Consider the following 26,960-nt stretch of genomic DNA (forward strand, 5'->3'; position numbering starts at 1 on the left):
TACTCTTCTTGATTTATGACTTATTTGTGGCATGGGGCCTGTCCTAGACCCTGGTCCTTTAGGTTTAGATTAGAAACAATGTTCTAGGTTCTTCCCACACCATGTCTAATGTGCATTAGAGCTCAGGTCTTTGCACCCAATTTTACTTGATGGGAGGTTTAGATGAATGAGGAAATGGTGAGTCCAGAGAAGGACAATTGTGTCTTTGTTCATCCTGCTTCTCCCTTCTCCCTTGGTTTTTCCAGCAGTCATGTATGTATATGGTAGCACTGTATTTCCTCTCTAGGGTTAATTGCGGTACTCTCTGCTATCATTAGCTTATAAACCTCTAATAAAAGGGAAGTTAGTGTGTTTCTTAGTATCATGATAGGGGTAAATGATGATATTCTGGATCCAGATTTGGTTAGTCTCAGACCTCAGGTATTCGCAGTGTATATCCCCTCTTGTAGGATGAAATATTGTGGGAAGAGCTGGCTTTTTCTCTAATGCAATCCTTTTTTTCCTGTGCTCACAGATCCCCTTGGAGAAGAATGGCTCCTACAAACTCCTCTTTTGTGACTGAATTCATTCTGGTGGGGCTCACAGACTTACCAGATCTCCAGCTCCCCCTTTTCTGCCTGTTTCTACTCATGTATATGGTCACCCTGTTGGGAAATTTGGGTTTGATCTTTCTGATTGGGCTGAATTCACACCTCCACACCCCCATGTACTTTTTCCTCTTCAATTTGTCCTTCATAGACTTCTGTTATTCCTCTGTGTTTACTCCCAAAATGCTGATTAACTTCATATCCAAAAAGAATATTATCTCCTACAAGGGGTGCATGACCCAGCTTTACTTTTTCTGTTTTTTTGCTATTTCTGAATGCTATGTGCTGACATCCATGGCCTATGATCGCTATGTGGCCATCTGTAACCCACTTTTGTATAATGTTGTCATGTCTCCTAATGTGTGTTTCAGTCTTATGCTTGGTTCATATTTGATGGCATTCTCAGGTGCCATGGCCCACACAGGACACATGTTGAGACTGACCTTCTGTGATGTAAACACCATCAACCACTATTTGTGTGACATCCTCCCACTGCTCCAGCTCTCCTGCACCAGCACGTATGTCAATGAACTGGTGGTTTACATTGTAGTGGGTATCAATGTGATTGTGCCCACTGTCACCATCTTTGTCTCTTATGGCTTCATCCTCTCCAGCATCCTGCGCATCAGCTCCACTGAAGGCAGATCCAAAGCTTTCAGCACCTGCAGTTCCCACATAATTGCAGTTTCTCTCTTTTTTGGTTCAGGTGCATTTATGTATCTTAAACCATCTTCTGCTGGGTCTATGGATGAAGGGAAAATCTCTTCTGTCTTTTACACCACTACGGTTCCCTTGATGAATCCTTTCATTTACAGCTTAAGAAACAAAGACATTAAACTTGCTTTGAGAAGAAACCAGAGTAGGAGAATGTTTTGATCACAATCACTATCTGTGGGTGTAGTTATAGGACTGGTATATTCTGTTTCTTTCATCAGAATAGTTTAGGTGAAAGAGTTCACATCCTATATCTTTGTTCCCATGGTGAAGGAAATTTGAGTCATCTGTCAATTTATTTTCTATTTTTTTTGGCTGAGTAATGTATACTTTATTGATGGTACAAGATAGGGCTCCCCAAGCCTCTCCCTTGCAGGGAGTATAGGATGGAAACCATATAGAGGTCAAGAGATTCTCAGTGTGTTTTGGGTACGTGTTGGGGCAAGGACTCCCCAGCAGCTGAGAGCTTTTCTCTCCTTTCTTATTCTGGTTGGGGCTATTGGTCCAGTGGGCTTATACTCCTTGGTATCCATATGGCCCATAAAGTTGACCACCTGCTTGCTATAGTCAGGTCACTGAGGGCAGTGCCAACCCCAGAATTGAAGGTAGAAGAGTGGGTTTCATTATTAAAGTTGAGAGAGACAACCTGGTCCTCAGTGGAGCCCCATATGCCCCTGAGGGGGCCCTCTGATGCCTGCTTCACTAGTTTCTTCATGTCATGGTACTAGGTAGCTTTCTCCAGGTGGCAAATCAGATCCACAACTGACACTTTAGGGGTGGAAACATAGAAGACCATGCAGAGAGCTTCCTTTTTGGCTCAGGGATGGTCTTACCTTCAGCTGTGGCAGCACCAGTTAAAGGAGGGATAATGTTCTGGCGGCCCCTCAGCCATCATACCACAGCTTCCCATTAGGCCTGTGCACAGTCTTCTTGGTGGCGGTGACAATATTGAGGGAGTTTCATACTTCTTATTGTTCTTACCCATCAGAAACATGGGAGCACCAGCAGAAGAGGCAGAGATAATGACCTCTTGTCCACACCTTCAAGTAAGACCCACAGTTCTCCATAGTAGTGAAGACCCCAGTGGACTCCACAACATATCATCACCAGCACCACCTCATTTGATGTTGGTGGGATCTCTTCCTGGAAGATGGAGATGGGCTTTGCATTGATGACACGTTTCCTGTTCTCAGCCATGACTGTGCCTGTGAGTTTGTTATAGGTGGAATCATACTGGAATATGTACATCATGTAGCTGAGGTCAATGAATGGGTCTTTGATGGCAACAGCATCCACTTTTCTGGAGTTAAAAGCAGCCCTGTTGATCAGCTGCCCAACTAAATCCACTTACTCTGACCTTCACCATCAAGTTTGGGGATGTGGCTGGCACTGTACCAGATGCGGCTGTGTGTCAGACACGGAGGAACACAGAGCCTAATTTGTTTCCAATTTTTAATAGTAGATCTTCTTTCCTCAACATTTCCTCAATATCTTCTCCTTTTCACCACTTCAGCCATTTAGGAATAGGGTTAATGAGTATATAGATCTTTGTTTTTCACATTGTCATTATGGAATTCATTTTTTTTCTCCTTGAAAAGGATAAACAGTTCTGTAAATGATAATGTAAAGTTTTCATGGTAGAGTGATCTTGTACATATGGGGGTTTTGGAATCAGGAATCAGATAATCTGTACTCTTGACTACACTCTCCACTGGACTCTAATGTACCTCCTTGAAATGTCTGTGTTTCGTAAAGACTGCTAACTCTGGGAAACGAACTAGGGGTGGTAGAAGGGGAGGAGGGCGGGGGGTGGGAGTGATTGGGTGACGGGCACTGGGGGTTATTCTGTATGTTGGTAAATTGAACACCAATAAAAAAAAAAGAAATGTCTGTGTTTCACAGATAACGCAGTTTCCAGACATTCATATAATATAATCCACTTTCCAGCTAAACATTATGTGTTAGGCCTCTTTGGGCAGAGATTTCATATTTATCATAGGACATATAAGTGATTGTCAATATATATTGCATAGACCTAATTGTGGAAGCTGAGAAAAGTTAATGAGTTAAGTTATACAGCTTATTAAGGAAACAGCTAGATCAAGTGTAGCCTCCTAATTTCAAGTCTATTGTTTTTTCAAATACACTTTCTTGTGTACTTCATTTTATTATTTTTATTTCAATAATCATGAAATATAAGAAAACTTTTTTATTTTGAAGGTTAACTGTGCTTTGTTGGCTTACATAAGAATATCTCTCAGGGTAGTGTTTTTTTTTTATTTAAGAAAATAGTTTGATAGTTCTTTTTCTTGTAAAAGAGAAGTCCTATTAGGCTGGGATGGTTGAGAGATGATTGGCGCAACAGGGAACTTTTTCTGCAAATCATTTAAAAAAAGATTTTAGAATGTTTGTAGGTGCTTGTAATTCAGAGATGAGGGCATGGCATAGAAAGGGACCCAGCAACAAACATTAGGCCAGGACCCAAAAACCACATGGACAATAAACAAGAAACTGCTCTGAAGAAAAGGACGATGTGATTTAAAAACCTCATTTCAATCTGAATTTGTATCCTGCTCTTTAGAGTACCGTAATATTCCCCACTGTCCATAGAGCTTTGATAAAATTTTGATAAAAAAAAGACTGACTACTTTAAAGAGACTTCATCCTAAATTCTACACCTGAAACCAATATTACACTGTATTTTAACTAACTAGAATTTAATAAAAACTTGAACCAAAAAACCATAATCCTTAATCAAATTATAATTTAAATATTTCTAAGAAAATAATAATATTTGATAATTTACCATTTTTCAAATTTTGACTCAGATTTAGGTATTGTGAAATTCAGCATCACTGGTTTGTTGGCTTGTTTTTCAGTTGTTCCATGTCACTAAAACCTTGACTACAGTTTATTTATTTTTTAAAATTAATTTGTTTATTCATGTTTTTACTTGGAGTCCAATGTATTCACAAAGAAAATTTATTTTAAGTATAGTTAACATAAATATTGTATTAATTTCATGTATACAACATAATGATCTGATTTCATTATGTACTATGAGATGCTCACTGTGATACGTGTAGTTACTGTCACCATATAGTCACTGACTTACGGCTTTAAATGACGTCTCACACCACACCCCCTGACCTCCACATCAACTTACTTGATTTTCATTTACCTAGTTTTGTTTATACAAAATAGTTTATTTTAAAAAAAAAAAAAAAAAAAAAAAAACAAAAAAAAAAAAAAAAAAAAAAAAAAAAAAAAAAAAACAAAATAGTTTATTTTCATTATATTTTATTGTTTTATCACCTGTTTTGATGAACTTGTGTTCTTTATTGAGAAAAAAATGTCAATATATAAATAATGTCTGTGCTATTCAGGAACCCTTATAGACGTTGCAAAGATGTGTGCACTGAGTTATATATTTTATCACTATTTGAGGTAGCTAAAATTATGTATTAAACCTAGTCACTAATCTTTCCCTTGACAAACCTCAAAATACAAGTGAAATCCTCATTTCAGACAAAGACTTTGAGAAATGATAATTTTTTATTGCAGAAAGAACAAACTTTCTTTTGAGTTAAATTACATTTTTTTCATGTTATTTGGGAAAAAGGTCATTAAAACTTAAAAAATTATAAAGACAGTTTACTAAAGTTGAGATATGCAATATTTTAGTCAAAGCAACTTGGCTGACAAGTTTGTGGTTAGTAATTTAAGCACTATCTGTGTTTGGTGACTTTTATTTTTCAAGAGGAGAACAAGTCAGGTGTGTCACATACACACCTGACTTTGTGTGAGTTATCCCTTATGGTTTTTGCTTTTCTGTGTTATGTGAATGGCCATAAAACAAGTTAGGAGAGAAGATATGAGTCTATTGAAATTGTCACAGCTAGGAGTCAAATAGGCAAGTCATGGGATTTGTCTGCACCTGTGTCCTAGGACAGAGTTGTCTCTGAGTCAGTATGAAAGCTTGGACTTCCTTGGCAATAACTTCAAATAATCCTCCTTGTTTAGGACCAGAAGCAAAGTTGATTACTTTCTGAATTTGCTTAATGTAAACTTTCTGTTAGTGAGCTGCTATGGTCACTTGGAACCAAGTTTGGGAGGAGTGTGATCAGGGAACAATGAGGTTAAGGTGTCATAAAAACCAAAAGTATGGGACACCTGGGTGGCCCAGTGGTTGAGCATCTGCCTTTGGCTCTGGTTGTGATCCCAGGGTGCTGGGATCGAATGCTGTATCAGGCTCCCCGCAAGGAGCCTGCTTCTCCCTCTGCTTCTCCCTCTGCCTATGTCTCTATCTCCCTGGGTCTCTCATGAGTAAATAAATAAAACTTTTTTTTTTTTAAAGCAGAAGTACAGAGATTCTGAGTTCCATGTCTTTTTAATTGCTAAATCCCTAAATGTATTGAACCTCATTCTCCATTCCTCCTTACACTGCCTCCTTAACACACACACCCTCACACACATTCACTGACACACACATACACATTGTTCAAGTCATATTTTAAGAGATCACTGCTAACATGATTGCATGGTATGCAACCCACTTTCAGGTAGAAGGTTCCTGGTTCCAGCTCCTGAGAGGAAGGGCTGAACAGGAAGTACTTGTAAATCTAGGAAAAGGAAATGATTATTGCTTTTATCATTTGCTTGTTCATGGAAACACACATACATATGCACACACATTGTACTAACACACATGCACAGTCACTTGCATGCACACACACACACACACACACACACACACACACATACACACAGCATTTTGTACCTCTAAGTACCAGCAATGTGTGGCATTGGGGAATATGTCACAAATATAAATAAGGCATAGTAAGGGAAGGATATAAATGTAGATTTTCTTAATGCAACAGAGTAGATAGATTATAAAATAAATCTATGTGGTCAAAATTACTTCTTAAAATTGGTTTTGTTGAATTGATATCCATGAAGGGGGACAGACATGGTATTTTAATCTGAGTTTGACATACTAGTTTTTTCTCTTGTGCATTGGGACATTTCCTTGTATTATCAGCTGACCACCAGGTGAAGTAGTTGGTTTTTCTGCAGGGCTTGGTTGAACGAAATATGTACCTTTGAAGATGAAAATCATGCGTGACGTTTTACCTTCTGAAGAATACTCCTAGCTTCCTCAGTGAGTAGGATGGCTGGTGGTATCAAAGGGGCTGCTGAAAGTCTCTGTCTGACATGAAGTTAAATTAACCCACTTCAAATATTAATATAGAGACAGACAGGGTGTTACCATTGCTCTTAATGTGTTTCAGTTTTTCTGCTGTGTCACATCCCTCAGTTTATGAATTCCAAAGAGAATTCAGGTGAGACAAAGAAGAGAGGGAATCTTAATTTTCATTTCATAGATGATGAAACAAATGTTCAAATGTCTTTATGGTTTGTCTCATATTACAACTTGTAAGTGGTAGAACTGAGATTAGGACTTGGTGTTTTGATTCTAAATATATCAGGGTATCATTATTATTAACATACTATACTTTAAAATATGAAAATGTGAACATGAAAATGGTTGCAGTAAATAAAAAGTCTCAGGACACAAATAAAACCAAAATGCTAAACTAAGCAAAATGTCAAGAAAGTATCTTTCCCATTTTATATTTGTAAGCTCTATTGCCTAAGTTAGGGTGTGTGAATATATTCTTATTTTATACTGGCCCATGCAATATCTGGAATCACATAAGGGTAGACTTCTTTAATCACTTCTATGTTCTCTTCCTCCTTCTTCTGGGTGGAGGTGGAACACCATGAGGATCCACTGAAGTTATGAAGCTGTGAACAAAAGCTGGAGCATGATTGCAACAGTATCAAGGTTCAGGATGGGAGAACCTGGAGGCAGATAGATGGCTCTGGGCCACGGAATAGTCTATTTATACATCTGCATGGTCATTATAAGCTGGTCATTTTATAATATTGATTGAAGTGTATATTTTGTAGGCATTGATATGTGTATTCATGCTGACCTACACAATAAAGACTGAAAAACTTGGGTTATACCTGTAGTTAAATTAAATATTCCAGTAATCAAAAAGCTAAGACTCAGAATAAAGGTTCAGGTAAAGCTACCAGCCTTCCAAGTACAGAACGGCTCACACAGAAGAAACCCTTAGAAGTAATATGTGGAGTAATCAAAACTGGTCTGGGGCAGAGATAATGATTTTACTACTCAGTGAGGAATTTCCACCAGTGTCTGTAGGAGGAGCAAAGTCCATAGAGAGCCCCATTGTATAGGCCTATAGTAGGCTATATGTCATTATGTATAGATGATTTAAAGAGGAGATTGTTCTCATAACATATTATATAATTTCATTTTGTTAACTCCTCTACATTCTTTTCTTTTTTTCTCCATGTTTTTATTTAAATTCCAGCTAGTTGGGCAGCCCCGGTGGCTCAGTGATTTAGTGCCTCCTTCAGCCCAGGGCCTGATGCTGGAGACCCTGGATGGAGTCCCACGTCAGGCTCCCTGCACGGCGCCTGCTTCTCCTTCTGCCTGTGTCTCTGCCTCTCTCTCTCCTTCTCTGTGTCTCTCATGAATAAATAAATAAAATCTTAAAAAAAATAAATTCCAGCTAGTTAACATATAGTGTGAAATTAGATTTAGGTATAGAATTTAGTGATATATCACTTACATAAAACACCCAGTGCTCATTACATTTGTCCTCTTTAATCCCCATCACCTATTTAACTCATCCTCCCTCCACTTCGGTAACCACCAGTTTTTCTCTGTAGTTAAGAATTTATTTTTGGAATTCTTTTTTCTCCTCTAATATTCATGTGTGTGTATCACATTTCTTTATCATTTCATCACTCAGTAGGTATTTGGGCTCTTTCCATAAATTGGGTATTGTTGATAATGCTGAATCAACATTGAGGGCATGTATCCCTTCAAATCAGTATTTTTGTATTCTTTGGGTAAATACCTAGTAGTAAAGTTGCTGGATTGTGGGTTTTGTTCCATTTTAACATTTTGTGGAACCTCCATACTGTTTGTTAGAGTGGCTGCACAAGTTTGCATTCCCACTAAAGCGTAAGAGAATTTCTTTCTCTGCATCCTCCCTAAAATCTGTTGTTTCCCGCGTTGTTAATTTTATCCATTCTGACAAGTGTGAGGTGAAATCTCAGTTGTAGTTTTTATTTGCATTTCCCTGATGATGAGTGATGTTTAGCATCTTTTCATGTATCTGTTGGCCAGCTGTATGTCTACTTTGAAAAAAATGTCTATTCATGCCTTCTGCCTGTTTTTTACCTGGATTGTTTCTTAGATGTTGAATTTTATGAGTTATTTATATATCTTAGATACTAACCTTTATTGCATATGTCATGTATAAATATCTCCTCCAATTCTGTAGGTTTCCTTTAAGTTGTGTTGATTCTTTCCTTCACTGTGCAGAAGTTTTTTATCTTGATGAAGTCCCAGTAGTTTATTTTTGCTTTTGTTTGCCTCAATCCAGAGTCATATCTAGTAAGAGGTTGCTACAGCCAATGTCAAAGAGGTAACTGCTTGTGTTCTCCTCTAGGATTTAAATGGTTTCTGTTCCACATTTAGGTCTTTCATCTATTTTGAATTTATGTTTCTGTCTGATGTAAGAAAGTGGTCTAGTTTCATAATTTTGCATGTTGCTGTCCTGTTTTCCCAACACCATTTGTGGAAGGGACTTTTTTTTCTATTGAATATCCCTTCCTGCTTTGTTAAAGATTAGTTGACCATACAGTTGTGGGTCCATTTCTGGGTGTTCTATTCAGTTCTATTCATCTATGTGTCTGTTTTTGTGTCAGTACCCTACAGCTTTGCAATAACTTGAAGTATGGAATTGTGATGCTTCCAGCTTGCTTTCCTTTTGAAAATTGCTTAGGCCATTCAGGGTCTTTGTGGTTCCATACAAGTTTTAGATTGTTTGTTCTAACTGTGATAAAATGCTAGTGGTATTTTGAGAGAGATTGCCTTAAATGCATACATTTGGTATGGACATTTTAACAAAATTTGTTCTTCTAATCCAAAAGCGTGAATATCTTTCCATTTTTTAAAGTTGTCTTGAATTTTTTTCATTAGTACAGATCTTGTACCTCTTTGGTCTGGTTTTTCCAATGTATTTTTATGGATTTTGGTTCAATTGTAAGTGGGATCAATTCCTTGATTTCTCTTTCTGCTGCTTCATTATTGGCTTATAGAAGCACAACACGTTTCTCTACACTGATCTTGTATTCTGTGACTTTAAACTGAATTTGTGTATCAGTTTTTAGCAATTTTTTCTTTTTACTTTTCTTTTTGTTTTCCATGAAGTCTTTTTGTTTTTCTATATAACATATCATGTCATGTGCACGTAGTGAATGTTTAACTTCTTCCTTGCAGATTTGGATGCCTATTATTTCCTTTAGTTGTCTGCTTGCTGAGGCAAGGACTTGCAGTACTCTTAAATAACAGTGGTGGAAGAGTACATTCCTGTGTTGTTTCTGACCATAGAGGAAAAGCTCTCAACTTTGAGAATTTTTTTTGAGAATGATATTAGTTGTGAGTTTTTCATATATGGCCTTTATTATGTTGAGGTAAGTTACCTCTACCTTTACTTTGTTGAGGGTTTTTTTTTCTAAATTATGAATGGTTGTTGTATTTTGTTAAATGCTTTTTCTGCATCAGTTGAAAGGATCTTATGGTCTTGTCTTTTCTTTTATTAATGTGGTGTATCATTTTGGTTGATTTGCAAATACTGAACCACCCTGGCAACCCAGGAATAAATCCTACTTGATCATGGTGATGGTTGTTTTAAGGTACTTTTTTTAGATCATGTAGGTGGCTCAGTTAATTAAACATCTGATTCTTGATTTCCACTCATGTCATGATCTCAGGGTCATGAGTTCAAGACCTACATTAGGCTCTGTGCAAAGCTGAGAGTCTGCTTGAGATTCCCCCTCCCCCTCTGCCTTTTGGCAACCTCAGGTTCTTTCTCTCTCTCTCTCTTTAAAATAAGTAAAATAAATCTTTAAAGGACTGTATTTGCTAGTCCTTACTAGTCTAAAGGATTAGATTTGCTAGTATTTTGTTGAGAATTTTTACATTCATGGTAATCAGGAGTATTGGTCTGTAACTCTCTTTTTTAGTGGAATATCTCTCTGGTTTTGGCATCGGGATAATGCTGACCTCAAGAATGAAATTGGAAGTTTTCATTCCATTTCTATATTTTGGAATAGTTTGGGAAGTATAGGTATTACCTCTCCTTTAAATGTTTGGTAGAATTCCTCCGTGAAGTCATCTGGCCCTGGACTTTTGTTTGTTGGGAAATGTTTGATTACTGATTAGATATCTTTACTGGCTATTGATCTGTTCAAGTTTTCTATTTCTTCTATTTCTTCTAGGTTTTAGTAATTTATACTTTTCAAGGAATTGATCTCTTTCTTCATAATATTCTTCTATAATAGTTTTTCATAATATTCTTCTATAGTAGTTTGTATTTCTGTGGTATTGGTTGTCATTTATTGCTCTTTTTTAAGATTTTATTTATTTAGATCCTTTCTCTTTTCTTTTTGACAAGTCTGGCTAGGGGTTTTATAATTTTATTAACTTTTTAAAAGAGCTAGCTCCTGGTTTCATTGATCTATTTTATTGTTTTTCAGTTTCTATATTGTTTAGTTCTATCTAATCTTTATTATGTCTATTCTTCTGCTAGCTTTCAGCTTCACCTGTTTGTTCTTTTTCTAGCTCCTTTAGGTTTAAGATTAGGTTGTTCATTTGAGCTTTTTCTTGTTTCTTGATGTAGGTCTATATTGCTATAAAATTCCCTCTTATGATGACTTTTGCTGCATCTCAAAGGTTTTGGATTGTCATGTATTCATTTTTATTTGTTTCCATATTTTTTTAAGTTTGTTTTTGATTTCCAGGTTAACTGATTCATTGTTTCATAGTATGTTGCTTGACCTCCATGTATTTGTGGTCTTTCCAAATTTTTTCCTTGTTGTTGATTTCAGGTTACATAATATTGTGGTCAGAAAATATGCATACTGTGATCTCAATCTTTTTGTACTTGTTGAGGTCTGATTTTTTATCTAGTATGTTTTCTATTCTGGAGAATGTCCCATGTGCCCTTGAAAAGACTATGTATTCTGCTGCTTTAGGGTGAAATGTTCTGAATACATAAGTTAGGTCTATCTGGTTTAGTATGTTTTTCAAAGCCATTGTTTCCTTGTTGATTTTCTTAGATGATCTGTCCATTGATGTAATTAGGGTGTTAACGTCCCCTACTATTATTGTATTATCATCAATGAGTTCCTATACATTTGTTATTAATTGTTTGATATATTTGTATACTCCCATGTTGGGGGTATAAATCTTTTAATTGTAAGAGCATTGTTGGATAATCCCTTTTATTATGATATAAGTACCTTTCTTCATTTCTTGGTACAGTTTTTGGTTTAAAATCTTGTTTGTCTGATGTAAGTATTGATTCTATGGCTTTCTTTTGACATCCAGTTACAAGGTAAATATTTTCCATCCTCCCACTTTCAATATGCAGGTGTCTTTAGGTCTAAAATGAATCTCTAAAATGAGGTTGCAAAAGAATAGGTATTGCTTTTCTTTTATCCATTCTGACCCTTTATGTCTTTTTATTAGAGCATTTAGCCATTTTTATTCAGAGTAATTCTTGATGGATATGAATTTTGTGCTGTTTTATTACTTATTTGTCATTGTTTCTGGAGGTTTTCTCTGTTCCTTTCTAGTCTTTGTCACTGTTGGTCTTACTTTCCCAGTCAGATTTCTGTATAATATTTCTTGCAGGGCTGACTTATGGTCATGAACTACCTTTAGGTTTTGTTTGCCTGGGAGACTTTACTCTCCTTCTATTCTGAATGATAGCAGTGCTATATAGAGTCTTCTTGCCTGCAATGTTCCCCAGTCAGCATGGAAAATATATCATGCCACTCGCTACTGGCTATCTAAGTTTCTTTTGAGATATATGTAGCTAGCTTTATGTGTGTTCCTTTGTAAGCTAGGGGTTTCTTTTGTGTTGCTGCTTTCAGAATTTATTTTGATAAGGTCTCTTCTTAAAGACCTTCTTCAGGCATTATTTTGACAGCTCTGTAGTGATAATTTGAGAATATAGAAAAGTGGATATATTTAGGGATAAAGAAAAGACTGCTTCAATCACCGGAGGTATTAAAAAGTATAATGATTGAATCAGAACCAGATATCACAATCATAATTCAAGTTTAGAGGTGATTTAGCAGTCTGTAAATTTATGTGGAGTCTCTGAATATAGGATTAGAGCATTTTATATCTCATCTGCCTGGATGAGCAACATCTTTCAAAATAGAAATAGACCTGAGTTTGAAGTTGGAAGTAACGCTAGCTCAGTTAAGCAAACTGGAGAGTGGTAAGTAGTTGACCCTTGGTCTATGTATTCATATATACTCATTATGCAATTTTTCTGGGTTTTATCTTTCTATAAATAGGACACAGTATTGAGAAGTTGACAAGCTTTGTGAAATCTTCAGTCTTTTTTCCCCTTGAATATGCTTTTGGTTCTTTCTCACTCTCTTCTCCTGCTGGGATTTCTGAAATGTATTTATTGATATACTTGGTAGCATCCAATAAGTGCTTTATGCTTTCTTCACTATTTTCTTTCTTTCTTATTTCAGTTTGCCCTTCTGAATGAATAATTTACAGGGACGTTGAATACCTCTGTTGAATTTTTTAGTTCAGAAATTGCATTCTTCAACTCTATGATTTCTGATGAATAATTTTAAGTTTTCTGGCTCTGTATTGAAGTTTTCTCTTGCTTTCTGTATTGCTCTCTGACTCCAATGAGCATCTTTATGACAGTTGTTTTGGATTCTCTGTCAGGCAAGTCATATCTTTTCATTTCATTAGTGTCACTTTGTGGAGATTTCTCTTAGTCCTTTCTGGAAAGTATTTCAACTTGCCTTCATTTTCATTGACTCTCTACATTGGTATCTGCACAGTAGACAAAACACACATCTGTCCTAATATTCATGGACTGGCCTTGGACTAGAGAAGGCACCACCAACAAACTCAGTCAGAGACTGAAGATCTCTCAAGTCTCTTTGTTCTTAGTTGTAGCCCTCCCCCTGCTTCCTCTCAAGGCCCCACCCCCATCCATTGTGTGCCAGGTTGTGTCTGTATTCTAAAAGAACAACACTGAAGCCAATTCCTCAGGAAGCCACAGATAAATTGAGTTACTAGACACATAGTGCACATTTCCCCCTCTCCCTAGAGAAGCTGTAAGAAAGGGGTTTTCAATTGTTTGCTCTATGCTGAAACAGGTGATGGAACTCTGGGCACCCAAACCACCATCTCTTATGTCTCTCTCTCTGGGCAGCTAAAGTATGCCATGTCATGTATCCCCTCTACTTGCTGACACAGACTATCTTGAATCCAGTCTTCTTAACACACCTAATAAAACTTGGAGCATTGGACATATGGTGTACTTCTTATCCTCCCCAGGAAGAAGCCAGGAACTGAGAAGTTTTCCTAATTTGAAGGTCCTGTGCAAAGATAAGTGTTAAAACAAGGGGACATCTGGAATTTCTGTAACAGTATTAAAGTGACTAGATTCGTAGTTTAACTGGGAACAGACTACCTTAACTATTGTCTGGATTTTTTTAAAAATAGGAATATGTATGTGAAACATTTTGAATTAGAGTGTTCATGGAGGCCGGGAGGTTCTAGGGTTTCTTCTGCCATATTTTTGACCTGGAAGTTGGAATTTATTTTTGGCTCCTCTTGGGGGATGTCCAATCCCTATAGTGAAGGGAGCCTCGGATAAAATTTTAAGTCTCTAAGGAATTAGAGATATATAGTGGTCCTTTGTGTAAATACATCCCCTCAATACCCTATTACACCAGAAACCATTCCCTGTGGGAGAGACTGAGTAAGCTTTTGCCCTGTTTACGACTGAGTACATTATATCGTTCCACTCACCTTAAGAATTCTGTGATTTACCAAGTGGCAAAAATGATAATAATCAAGGCTGTTTATTTCTGTGTGCTGCTTAAGAGGACTCAGAGTCAGAAGTTACTATCTGTGGTTCAGAAGGATTTCCAGGACACATCAGAATCACTTGTGGGGTAAGTGCTCCTATGATCAAAACAAGCCAACCTTTGAGGACTAAATCTGCCGTTTCAGGACCACAGGGTCAATTCTGGTAAGGAAGAACCAAGGTGTTCTTGCCTAAAGAGGGTGAGTTTCTGAATTCCATTTATATTCATGTCTTCCTTTTGTGATGGAAGTCCAGGGATCTAAGATATGCCAGTTTCTCTCTAGGTTTTGCAGCCCTGAGACTTACCTGAAATTAGTAGAAGGACGTGTTTGAGGGGAGGGTGATGGTGCAGGAAAGGTTCAGAGACATTATTAGGTTCAAAGGATGCAATTTATCATTCAGTTCCATGGACAGATAGATCTCTCACTCTTGTACATTTATGGTTTTAACTCTTGTGACATGGGGCAGGAACTTAAGCACTCTTAGACTCTGGTCCTTGAGTTTTGAATTAGAAAGAATGTTATTCATTCCCACCACATCAAATCTAATCCCCATTAGAAGCCAGCACCAGTTTGCTGGGGTTGTTGCCTCCAATTTACTGGTTAGGGGAAGGGTCATGTGGTCAAAGAAATGAAATGAGAGAAGACGATTCTCTCTTGGTCCAATCTTCTCCCTTAACCTTTGGTTTTCACAACAATCCTGTTGGCATATGGAAGCACCGGCCTTCTTGCTGTGGGTAACGTTTTGAATGTGTTTGCTTATGCAGCTTATAAAGTCTCTAATGAGGGAATGCTCATATCACTAGATTCATGATAATAGTAAAGGGGATTCTGTGAGTCCAGGTTGGGCTAGTCTCAGATATTCCCAGAACAAACCCAACTCTTATGAGGAGATATGGTGGGAAAATTTGAATTGTTCTCTGTGTAACTTTTTCTTTTGTGCTCACAGATCCCTTTAGAGAAGAATGGCTCCTGGAAATGCTTCTCTTGTGACTGAATTCATTCTGGTGGGGCTCACAGACCTACCAGATCTCCAGCTCCCCCTGTTCTGCTTGTTTCTACTCATGTATGTGGTCACTGTGCTGGGAAATTTATGCTTGGTCACTCTAATCGGGCTGAATCCACACCTCCATACCCCCATGTACTTTTTCCTCTTCAATTTGTCCTTCATAGACCTCTTTTATTCATCTGTGTTTACTCCCAAAATGCTGATTCACTTCACATCCAAGAAAAATATTATCTCCTACAGGGGGTGCATGACCCAACTTTTCTTTTTCTGTTTTTTTGGTATTTCTGAAGCTTATGTGCTGACATCCATGGCCTATGATCGCTATGTGGCCATCTGTAACCCACTTTTGTATAATGTTGTCATGTCCCCTAATGTGTGTTCCCTCCTTATGCTTGGTTCATATTTGATGGCATTCTCAGGTGCCATGGCCCACACTGGATGCATGCTGAGACTGACCTTTTGTGATGCAAACACCATCAACCACTATTTGTGTGACATCCTCCCTCTGCTCCAGCTCTCCTGCACCAGCACGTATGTGAATGAGCTGGTGGTTTTGATTGTGGAGGGCATCAATGTGATTGTGCCCACTGTCACCATCTTTGTCTCTTATGGCTTCATCCTCTCCAGCATCCTGCGCATCAGCTCCACTGAAGGCAGGTCCAAAGCCTTCAGCACCTGTACTGCCCACATAATTGCAGTTACTCTCTTCTTTGGTTCAGGTGCATTTATGTATCTTAAACCATCTTCTGCTGGGTCTATGGATGAGGGGAAAATCTCCTCTGTCTTTTATACCAATGTGGTTCCCATGATGAACCCTTTCATTTACAGCTTGAGAAACAAAGACATTAAACTTGCTGTGAGAAAAACTCTGAGTAAGAGAGTGTTTTGATCAGAGACAGTGTTTATCTTTGCAGTTTTTTGTAGTTGTTTACATATATAATATATATGGAGATTCTGTGTGTTTAAATAAAATGCTTTTAGTGGCAATCTTCTTAGCATTTTTCCTGATATGGTAAATGGAGAGTGAGTCATACAATATTTTTAGTCTTTATGAAATAGGTCTTCTTTTCCTCACCAATACCACGATATCTTCTCCCCCTTTTTTTCCTGCTTACTAATAGCATTAAATAAGAAACATGTTGTCTCCCTTTTTCCCATTTGTATTTTGAATTTGTTTTTCTTCTGGAACATGGTAAGTGATCTTGAATGTATTACATTAGGTAACAGGAGGGTAACATTATATTATTGGTTGTTCTTTCTGCCACTTGGTATTAGAATATATATCTGATACTCTGTATTTCCATTTTTCCATCCTATTATTGGGAAGAATACGACTCCTTTGAATGGCAGAGGTTGAAGGTTCCATAATGACAATCAACGTTAATCCATTTTGCTTATGCAGACATCACATATCAAGAGATTTTTTAGGCAGACTTTTCCTTTTTACCTTTGTACAGCTAAACCAATCACACATCATCAGGGAAATACAAATCAAACGTACAAGGGGCTATCACCTCACACTTGTCAGAATGAATAAAATCAACAACATAGGAAACAGCAGATGTTGGTGAGTTGTGGAGATGACAAGGGGAACCCTCTTACACTGTTGGAGAGAATGCAAACTGGTGCAGCTACTCTAGAAAACAGTATGGAGATTCCTCAAAAGGATAAATGTAGAACTAACCTACATCAAAATATTTTTATTGTATGGCTGGGAAGTGAAGCTAAGAGTAGTAAGATTTATCTAAAGTCACACAGCTTTATAAACTAAGAGTTTATACTAAATTCTTAGCATTCTGATTTCACATCCACTACTCTTTGTAGTCTATTTTGCTCTACTTCATTTCTCTTGTTTTGAGTTTTTATTTAAATTCCAATTAGTTAACATATGGTGAAACCTTAGTTTTTGGTGTAGAATTTTATGATTTATCACTTACATACAACACCCAGTGCTCATCACAACCTGTTCCTTCTCTAATTGCCATCTCCCATTTAACCTATTCCTCTACACACCTACCCGTCAGCATCCTGTTTGTTTTCTTTAGTTAGGAATCTGTTCTGTGGTTTTCCTCTCTTTTTTTCCTCCTTTGTTCGTTTGTTTTGTTTCTTAAATTCCACATAGGAGTGAAGGCAAATGGTATTTGTTTTTTACTGACTGATTTATGTCACTTAGCATAATACTCTTTAGTTCACTCATGTCTTTGAAAGGGGCAAGATTTCATTCTTTTTTATGGCTAATAAAAAAATACACACACACACCACATATCCTTTATAATTTCATCACTTGATGGATATTTGGGCTCTTTCTGTAATTTGGCTATTGTTGATAATGCTGTTCTAAACATCGGGGAGCATGTATACCTCTAATTAGTATTTCTGTATCCTTTCAGTAATACCTTGTAGTGTAATTGGTAAGATGTAGGTTAGTTCTATATTTATCCTTTTGAGGAATCTCCATACTGTTTTCTAGAGTGGCTGCACCAGTTTGCATTCTCTCCAACAGTGTAAGAGGGTTCCCCTGATCATCTCCACATACTCACCAACATCTGCTGTTTCCTATGTTGTTGATTTTATTCATTCTGACAGATGTGAGGTGATAGCTCCTTGTACTTTTGATTTGTATTTCCCTGATGATGTGTGATGTTCAGCATCTTGTCATGTGTCTGTTGGCCATCTGTATGTGTTCTTTGAAAAAATGTATATTCATGGCTTCTGTTCATTTTGTAACTGGTTTATTTGTTTTTGGGTGTTGATTTTGATAATTTCTGTATATATTTTGTGTACTAACCCTTTATCATTTGCAAATATCTTCTCCCATTCTGAAGGTTGCCTTTTACTTGTTGGTTGTTTCCTTCACTGTGCAGACACTTGTTATCCTGATGAAGTCTCAATAGTTCATTTTTGCTTTGTATCTCTTGTCTCTGGAGACATATCTAGTAAGAAGTTGTTACAGCAAATGTCAAAGAGGTTACTGTTTGTGTTCTCTTCTAGGATTTTGATGGTTTCCTGTCTCACATATAGATCTTTCTTACATTTTGAATTATTTTTGTGTGTGGTGTAAGAAAATGGTCCAGTTTAATTCTTTTGTATGTTGCTGTCCTCTTTTCCCCAATATAATCTGTTGAAGAGATTGTCTTTTTTTTTCCCATTGGATATTATCTCCTGCTTTGTTAAAGATTAGTTGACCATATAATTGTGGGTGCATTTCAGGGTGTTCAGTTCTATGTCTTTCATTTACATGTCTGTTTTGTGTCTGTACTCTATTGTCCTGATCACTACAGCTTTGTAATTTAACGTAAAGAACAGAATTGTGATGCATTGCACTTTTCTTTATCAAGATTGCTTAGGCTATTCAGGATCTTTGGGGTTCCATCCAAATATTAGGATTGTTTGTTTTAGCTGTGTGTAAAATGCTGGTGGTATTTTCATAGGAACTGCATTAAACGTGTAAAATGCTCTGGGTAGAATGGACAGTTTAACAATATTTATTCTTCCAATCCAGAAGCATGAAATGTCTTTCCATTTTTTTTGTGTCATCTTTAAATTCTTTCATTGGTGTCTCAGTTTTCAGAGTGCAGATCTTTTACTTCTTTGTGTGATTTAGGTATTTTATTATTTATGGTACAATTGTAAATGGTACAGATTCCTTGATTTCTCTTAATTCTGCTTCATTATTGGCATATAGAAATATAACAGATTTCTTTACATTGATTTTGTACCCTAGGAGTTTAATTCATGTATCAATTTTAGCAATGTTTTTTTGTAGATCTTTGGGTTTTCTATGTAGAGTACTATGCTGCTCTGCAAATAGTAAAAGAATGACTTCTTCCTTGAAGATCTGAATGCCTTTCATTTATTTTTGTTGTCTGATTGCTGAGGCTCAGCCTTGCAGTACTGTGTTAAATATTCATGGTGAGAGTGGGCATCCTTGCTTTGTTCCTGAGTATGAAGGAAAAGCTCCACTTTACCCACACTGAGGATGATATTACCTGGGCTTTTCATATATGGCTTTTACTATGTTGAGGTATGTTCCCTCTACCCATAATTAGTTGAGGGTTTTTATCATGAATGAATGTGTTCTTATCCGTCTGACACCCTAAGTTTTTGAGTGGAGCATTTAGTACATTTACTTTCTGAGTAATTATTGATAGATATGAATTTGGTGCCCTTTTATTACTTGACTTATAGTTTCTAGATATTTTCTTTATTTTTTTTCTAATCTTTGTCACTTTTAGTCCTTCCTCAATATGGCCTCTTCTCTCCCTCTAGTTGTGAAGTTTATCTTGTCAGTACTCAGGTCAATTTTGTGAGTATTCAGAATGATTTGATAGTTATCTAGTTGTGCTCAGGGATAAGACCAGCACAGGGTCCTCCCACTATGCTGTCATTTTAGCTCCCCCCACCATATCTCCCATCCTTAATAATAGAACAACCAGACATAAGGAAAGAAATATAGGACTTGAATAACACAATGAACTATATTTATCAGACATATAAAAACATCTACCTAATAAAAGCAGACTATCCATATCCTCAAATGTACATGGGTATTTTCCATAATAAATCGTATGTTAAGCTACAAATTGAATCTTTGTAGATTCGGAAAGAGAAATATCATAGACGGTATTGCTTTCTTTTTTAAAAAAGATTTTATTTATTTATTCATGAGAGACATAGAAAGAGGCAGAGACACAGGCAGAGGGGGAAGCAGGCTCTATGCAGGGAGCCCAACGTGGGACTCAATCCCAGGTCTCCAGGATCAGGCCCTGGGCTGAAGGCGGGGCCAAACCGCTGAGCCACCTGGGCTGCCCAAGGTATTGCTTTCAACCACAACAGAATAAGGTTAGAAATCAACAACAGAAGGAAAATGAGAAAATACATAAATTTTTGGAAATTAAGCAGTACTACCTTAAAACAAAACAAAACAAAACAATGGAGCAAAGAGGAAAACACAGTAGAGTTGGGAGTCTCTGTTCAGTTGGGAGTCTCTTCTCCTTCTCCCTCTGCCCCTTTTATGGCTCTCTCTCTCTTTCTCTTTCTTTCTTTCAACTGAATACATTTTTATTTTTTATTAAGGATTTATTTATTCATGAGAGAGAGAGAGAGAGAGAGAGGGGCAGAGACATAGGCAGAGAGGGAAGCAGGCTCCACTCAGGGAGCCTGATGTGGGACTTGATTCCTGGACTGGGATCACACCCTGAGCCAAAGGCAGATGCTAAACCACTGAGCCACCCAGGCTTTAAAAAAAACAAGAAATATCTCAAATCGATGACATTACCTATTTTACAACTTATGCAGTTGTAACGTAGGAAAATAAGAGGAAACTAAACACAAATCTAGCAAAAGAAGGAAATAAAACTAGAGCAGGAAATAAAACTACAGCAGTACATAAAATAGAGAATAAAAAAACGATAGAGAAAATCAATAAAGCCCAAAGTTGGTTCTTTGGAAATATCAACAAAACTGACAAACTTTAGCTAGATGGACTAAGAATAAAAGATTGAAGATTCAAATTAATCACATCAGAACAAGATATTGTTGACAAGAACAAAGTGGTCACTACTGAGTATTTACCCCAAAGATAGCAATGCAGTGATTCAAAGGAGATCCTGCACCCCAATGTTTATACCAGCAATGGCCACAATAGCCAAACTATGGGAAGAGCCCAGATGTCTATCGACAGATAAATGGATAAAGAAGATGTGCATATATATAATGGAATACTACTTAACCATAAAAAGGGAAATCTTGCCATTTGCAATGACATGGATGGAACTAGAGGGTATTATGCTAAGTGAAATAATTCAATCAAAGAAAGACAATTTATGATCTCCTTTATGTGGAATTTGAGAAACAAAAGAAAGGATCATAGGGGAAGAGAGGAAAAAATAAAATGAGACAAAATCAGAGAGGGAGACAAATCACAAGAGACTCTTACTCATAGGAAACAAACTGAGGTTTGCTAGAGAGGAGAGGAGTGGAGGGTTGTGATAACTGGATGATGAATATGAAGGACGGCATGTGATGTAATGAGCACTTGGTATTATATAAGACTGATGAATTACTGACCTCTACCTCTGAAACTAATAATACTTTATATGTTAATTAAAAGAATTCAAATTTAAAATATTTTAAAAATCAAAATATAAAAATACATAGTGATACCTAAATTAAACTAAATTAGAGAAATACGTCTGAATTATTAAAAGTATAAATTATGAAGATAGATAGATAAATAAATAAATAAATAAATAAATGCCATATGACAGTAACTGGGCTGGGTAGTGATAGATGGGAACTCCATTGTCATGGAGAAGATTTTTTTCTTTCTTTTTAAAATTAAATTCAATTTACCAACATATAGTATAACATCCAGGGCTCATCACATCATGTGCCCTCCTTAATGCCTGTCACCCAGTTACTCCATTCCCCCCCCACCCTTCCCCTCAGCAACCCTGCTTCTTTCCCAGAGTTAAGAGTTTCTCGTGGTTTTTCCCCATTCAGTTTCCCCTCTTTCCCTTTATGGTCTCTTTCACTATTTCTTAAATTCCATATATAAGTGAAACCATATGATAATTTTCTTTCTCCAACTGACTTACTTAACTCAGCATTATACCCTCCAACTCCAACCACATTGATGTAAATGGTGGGTATTCATCCTTTCTGATGGCTCAGTAAAATTCTATTGTATATAGACCACATCTTCTTTATCCATTCATTTGCTGGAGGACATCTGGGCTCATTCAAGAGCTTGGTTATCGTGGAGATTGCTGCTATGAACATTGGGGTGCAGGTGCCTCTTTGGATCACTACATTTGTATCTGTGGGGTAAATCCCTCATAGTGCAATTGCTGAGACATAAGGGTAGCTCTATTTTTAACTTCTTGAGGATCCTCCACAGTTTTCCAAGGTGGCTGTACCAGTGTAAGTGGGTTCCTCTTTCTAAGCATCCACGCCAGCATTTGTTGTTTCCTGTCTTCTTAATTTTACCCATTCTAACTGGTGTAAAGTGGTAACTCATTGTGTTTTTTTTTTTAAATAATTATTTTTTTAATTTATTTATGATAGGCACACAGTGAGAGAGAGAGAGAGAGGCAGAGACACAGGCAGAGGGAGAAGCAGGCTCCATGCACCGGGAGTCCGATGTGGGATTCGATTCCGGGTCTCCAGGATCGCGCCCTGGGCCAAAGGCAGGCGCCAAACCGCTGCGCCACCCAGGGATCCCCTCATTGTGGTTTTGATTTGTATTTCCCTGATATCCAGTGATGTAGAGCATTTTTTTATGTTGGCCGTTTGTATGTCTTCTTTGGAGAAATGTCTGTTCATGTCTTCTGCCCACTTATTGATTAGATTCTTTGCTCTTTGGGTGTTGAGTTTGATAAGTTCTTTATAGATCTTGGACACTAGCCCCTTATCTGATAACACATTTGCAAATATCTTCTCCCATTCTGTCACCAGATTTTTGTTTTGTTGACTATTTCCTTTGCTCTGCAAATGTTTTTATCTTGATTAAGCCCTAATTTTTCATTTTTTTCTATTGTTTCCCTTGCCTTTGGAAACATGTCCAGGAATATGTTGCTGTATGTGAGGTCAAAGAGGTTCCTGCCTGTGTTCTCCTCTAGGATGTTGATAAATTTCTGTCTCACATTTAGGATTTTCAACCGTTTTGAGTCTATTTTTGTGTATAATGTAAGAATATGGTCCAGTGCCATTCTTCTGCATGTGGCTGTCCCATTTTTACAACACCATTTATTGAAGAGACTTTTTTTCCATTGCATATTCTTTCCTGCTTTGTCAAAGAGTAGTTGACCCTAGAGTTGATGGTCCATTTCTGTATTCTGTATTCTGGTCCATTGACCTGTGTGCCTGTTTTTGTGCCATACTATGCTGTCTTGATGATTACAGTTTTGTAATAGAGCTTGAAGTCAGGCATTGTGATGCAACCAGCTTTGGTTTTCTTTTTCAACATCCCTCTGGCTATTTGAGGTCTTTTCTGATTCCACACAAATCATCAGATTATTTATTCCAACTCTGTGAGGAAAATCCATGGCATTTTGATAGAGATTGCATTGAATGTGTAGGTTGCTCTGGGTAGCATAGACATTTTAACAATATTTGTTCTTCCAGTCCATGAGCATGGAATATTTTCTTTTTTTAAATTTTTTTTATTGGAGTTCAATTTGCCAACATATAGCATAACACCCAGTGCTCCTCCTGCCAAGTGCCCCCCTCATTGCCCATCACCCAGTCATCTCAACCCCCTGCCCACTTCCTCTTCCACCACCCCTTGCTCATTTCCCAGAGTTAGGTGTCTCTCATGTTTTGTCACCCTCACTGATGTTTTCACTCATTTTCTCTCCTTTCCCTTTATTCCCTTTCACTAATTTTTATATTCTCCAAATGAATGAGACCATATAATGTTTGTCCTTTTCCAACTGACTTATTTCACTCAGCATAATACCCTCCAGGTCCCTCCACATTGAAGCAAATAGTGGGTATTTGTCGTTTCTAATGGCTGAGCAATATTCCATTGTATACATATACCACATCTTCTTTATCCATTCATCTTTTCTAGTCATTTTTGTCTTCCTCAGTGTCTTTCATAAGTAGTGTTGTGTAGTTTTTGGAGTACAGATCCTTTACCTATTTGGTTAGGTTTACTCCTAGGTATCTTAAGGTTTTTGGTACAATTGTAAATGAGATTGACTCTTTAATTTCTCTTACTTCAGTCTTATTGTTAATGTATGGAAATGGAGCTGATTTTGTGCATTGATTTTGTATCCTGCCACATTGCTGTATGAGTTCTAGCAGTTTTAAGGTGTCTTTTGAGTTCTCCACATACAGTATCATGTCATCTGCGGAGAATGAGAGTTTGACTTTTTCTTTGCCAATTTGGATGCTTTTTATTTCTTTTTGTTGTCTGATTGCTGAGACTAGACCTTCTAGTATTATGTTGAACAACAGTGGTGAGAGTGGGCATCCCTGTCATGTTCCTGATGTTAGGGGAAAAGTTCTCAGTTTTTCCCTATTGAGAATGATATTTGCTGTGGGGTTTTCATAGATGGCTTTTATGATATTGAGGTATGTTTCCTCCATCCCTACACTATGAAGGTTTTTTTAAAGCTTTTATTTATTTATTTATTCATGAGAGACACACAGAGAGAAGCAGGGACATAGGCAGAGGAAGAAGCAGGCTTTCCATAGGGAGCCCAATAAGGGACTTGATCCCAGGACCCTGGGATCACTACCTGAGCCAAAGGCAGATGCTTAACCACTGAGCCACTCAAGCATCCCTGTGAAGAGTTTTAATCAAGAAAGGATGCTGCATTTTGTCAAATGCTTTTTCTGTATATATTGAGGATCCTATGGTTCTTGTCCTTATTTTTATTAATGTAGTGTATCATATTGATTGATTTGTAGATGTTGATCCACCATTGCAGCCCAGGAATAAATTCCATTTGGTCATGATGAATAATCCTTTTAATGTAATGATCCTATTGGCTAGTATCTTGATGAGAATTTTTGCATCCATGTTCATCAGGGATATTGGTGTGTAATTCTTTTTGTTGGAGTCATTGTCTGGTTGGGATCAAGGTAATGCTGGCCTCATAGAATGAGTTTGAAAGTTTTCCTTCCATTTCTATCTTTTGAACCAGCTTCAGAAGTATAGGTATTAATCTTTCTTTAAATGTTTGGTAGAGGGATCCCTGGGTGGCTCAGCAGTTTGGAGCCTGCCTTCAGCCCAGGGCATGATCCTGGAGTCCTGGGATCAAGTCCCACATCAGGCTCCCTGCATGGAGCCTGCTTCTCCCTCTGCCTGTGTCTCTGCCTCTCTCTCTCTCTCTCTCTCTCTCATGAATAAATAAATAAAATCTTAAAAAATATATTTGGTAAAATTCCCCCCAGGAAGCCATCTGGCCCTGGACTCTTGTTTTTTGGGAGTTTTCTGATTACTGCTTCAATTTCTTTGCTGGTTATGGGTCTGTTCAGGCTTTCTATTTCTTCCTGTTTCAGTTTTGGTAGTTTATAAGTTTCCAGGAATGCATCCATTTCTTCCAGATTGCCTAATTTGTGCCATAAAGTTGCTCATAATATGTTCTTATATTTTTTTGTTTTTCTTCAGTGACATGGTTTTAAATGCTCTCTCACACCATATCCCCTAACCTCCATATCAACATGTTTGATTTTTTAAAAAAGATTTTACTTATCTATTTATTCATGAGAGACACACAGAGGAAGAGAGGCAGAGACATAGGCAGAGAGAGAAGCAGGCTCCATACAGACACCCTGATGTGGGACTCGATCCTGGGACTCCAGGATCACACCCTGGGCCGAAGGCAACTGCTAAGCCACCCAGGCGCCCCAACATGCTGGATTTTCAATTAACAACTTCCATTTATATAAAATAGTTGGATTTGGTTGCATTTTTGTTTGTTTGTTTTCTTTTACTTACTGCCTGTTTTAATGAAATTGTTTTTATTATTTAAAAAAGTATGTCAAGATATAAATAGTGATGCTGGTATTCAGGATTCATTAGAGACATTACAAAGATGCATCCATTTGTTATTGATTTTATCACTATTTGAGGTAGGTAAAAGTATGTGTCAAACTAATCTTTCATTTGAGAAGCCTCAAAATACAAATGTAATCTTCTTCAAATTCAGAAAAAGACTTTAAAAATGATAATTTTTTATTGCAGAAAGGATAAAAACTACCTTTTGAACTAAATTCCATTTTTTCATGTTATTTGGGGGAAAAGTTCATTAAAATTGGTATAAAACTTCTAAAGACAGTTTATTAAAGTTGAAGTTTGAGAAGTTTTTGTAAAAACAACTTACCTGACAGCTTCCTGGTTAATTACTTACTCAGTATGCATGTTTTGGACTTCTTTCAAAAGGAGGAGAACCAAGTCTGGTGTGTTACGTGCACAACATAGTTATCCCTTATGGTTTTTGCATTTCTGTGCTATGTGAATGGCCATAAAACAAATTAGGAAAAACGGAAGAGTTTACTGAAATTGTCACAGTTAGCAATAAAGTAGGTAAGTCATGGGATTTGTCTGCACCTATGTCCTAGGACAGAGTTGTCCTGAATCATTATAAAAGCTTGGACTTTCTTGGCAATAGCAGAAAATGATCCTCCTTGTTCAGGACCAGAAGCAAAGTTTATTATTTTCTGAATTTGTTTAATGTAAATATTCTGTAAGCAGCTGCTATTGTTGCTCAGACCAGGTGAGCATGAATGAGAATGAACATCATCAAGGTACACTGAAGTTAAGGTGTCTTGAAAAGCAGAAGTACAAGGGATTCTGAGTTTCATGTCTTTTTAATTGCTGAACTCTTGAATGTATTGAACCTCATTGTTCACTCCTTACACTGCCTCTTTAAACTATCTCTCATTCACAAACACACACACTCACACATGCCTACACTCAGTGTTCAAGTCATATTTTATGAGATCACTTCCTAACATTGGTTGCGTGGTATGCAACCCACTTTCAGGTAGATGGACCCTGGTTCCAGTTCCTGAGAGGAAGAGCTGAGCAGGTAAATGTAGGAAATAGTTATTGTTTTTATCATTTGCTTGTTCATAGAAACACACATACACATGCACACACCTGTGTACT

The 26,960-nt window shown here is 37.2% G+C and overlaps 2 protein-coding genes across 2 annotated transcripts; both read left to right on the forward strand.

Moving 5' to 3' along the window:
- The first annotated feature begins 530 nt into the window (after positions 1–530).
- On the forward strand, positions 531–6,647 carry LOC112671497 (olfactory receptor 145-like). Its single transcript, XM_025465770.1, has 2 exons — positions 531–1,446; positions 6,619–6,647. The coding sequence occupies exons 1-2, from the start codon at positions 531–533 to the stop codon at positions 6,645–6,647; spliced, it is 945 nt and encodes a 314-aa protein (XP_025321555.1).
- An 8,022-nt stretch (positions 6,648–14,669) lies between these two features.
- On the forward strand, positions 14,670–16,223 carry LOC112671138 (olfactory receptor 145-like). Its single transcript, XM_035717120.2, has 2 exons — positions 14,670–14,683; positions 15,290–16,223. The coding sequence occupies exons 1-2, from the start codon at positions 14,670–14,672 to the stop codon at positions 16,221–16,223; spliced, it is 948 nt and encodes a 315-aa protein (XP_035573013.2).
- Positions 16,224–26,960: the final 10,737 nt, after the last annotated feature.

This window comes from Canis lupus, chromosome 5 (genome assembly GCF_003254725.2).
Source record: "Canis lupus dingo isolate Sandy chromosome 5, ASM325472v2, whole genome shotgun sequence".
NCBI lineage: Eukaryota > Metazoa > Chordata > Mammalia > Carnivora > Canidae > Canis > Canis lupus.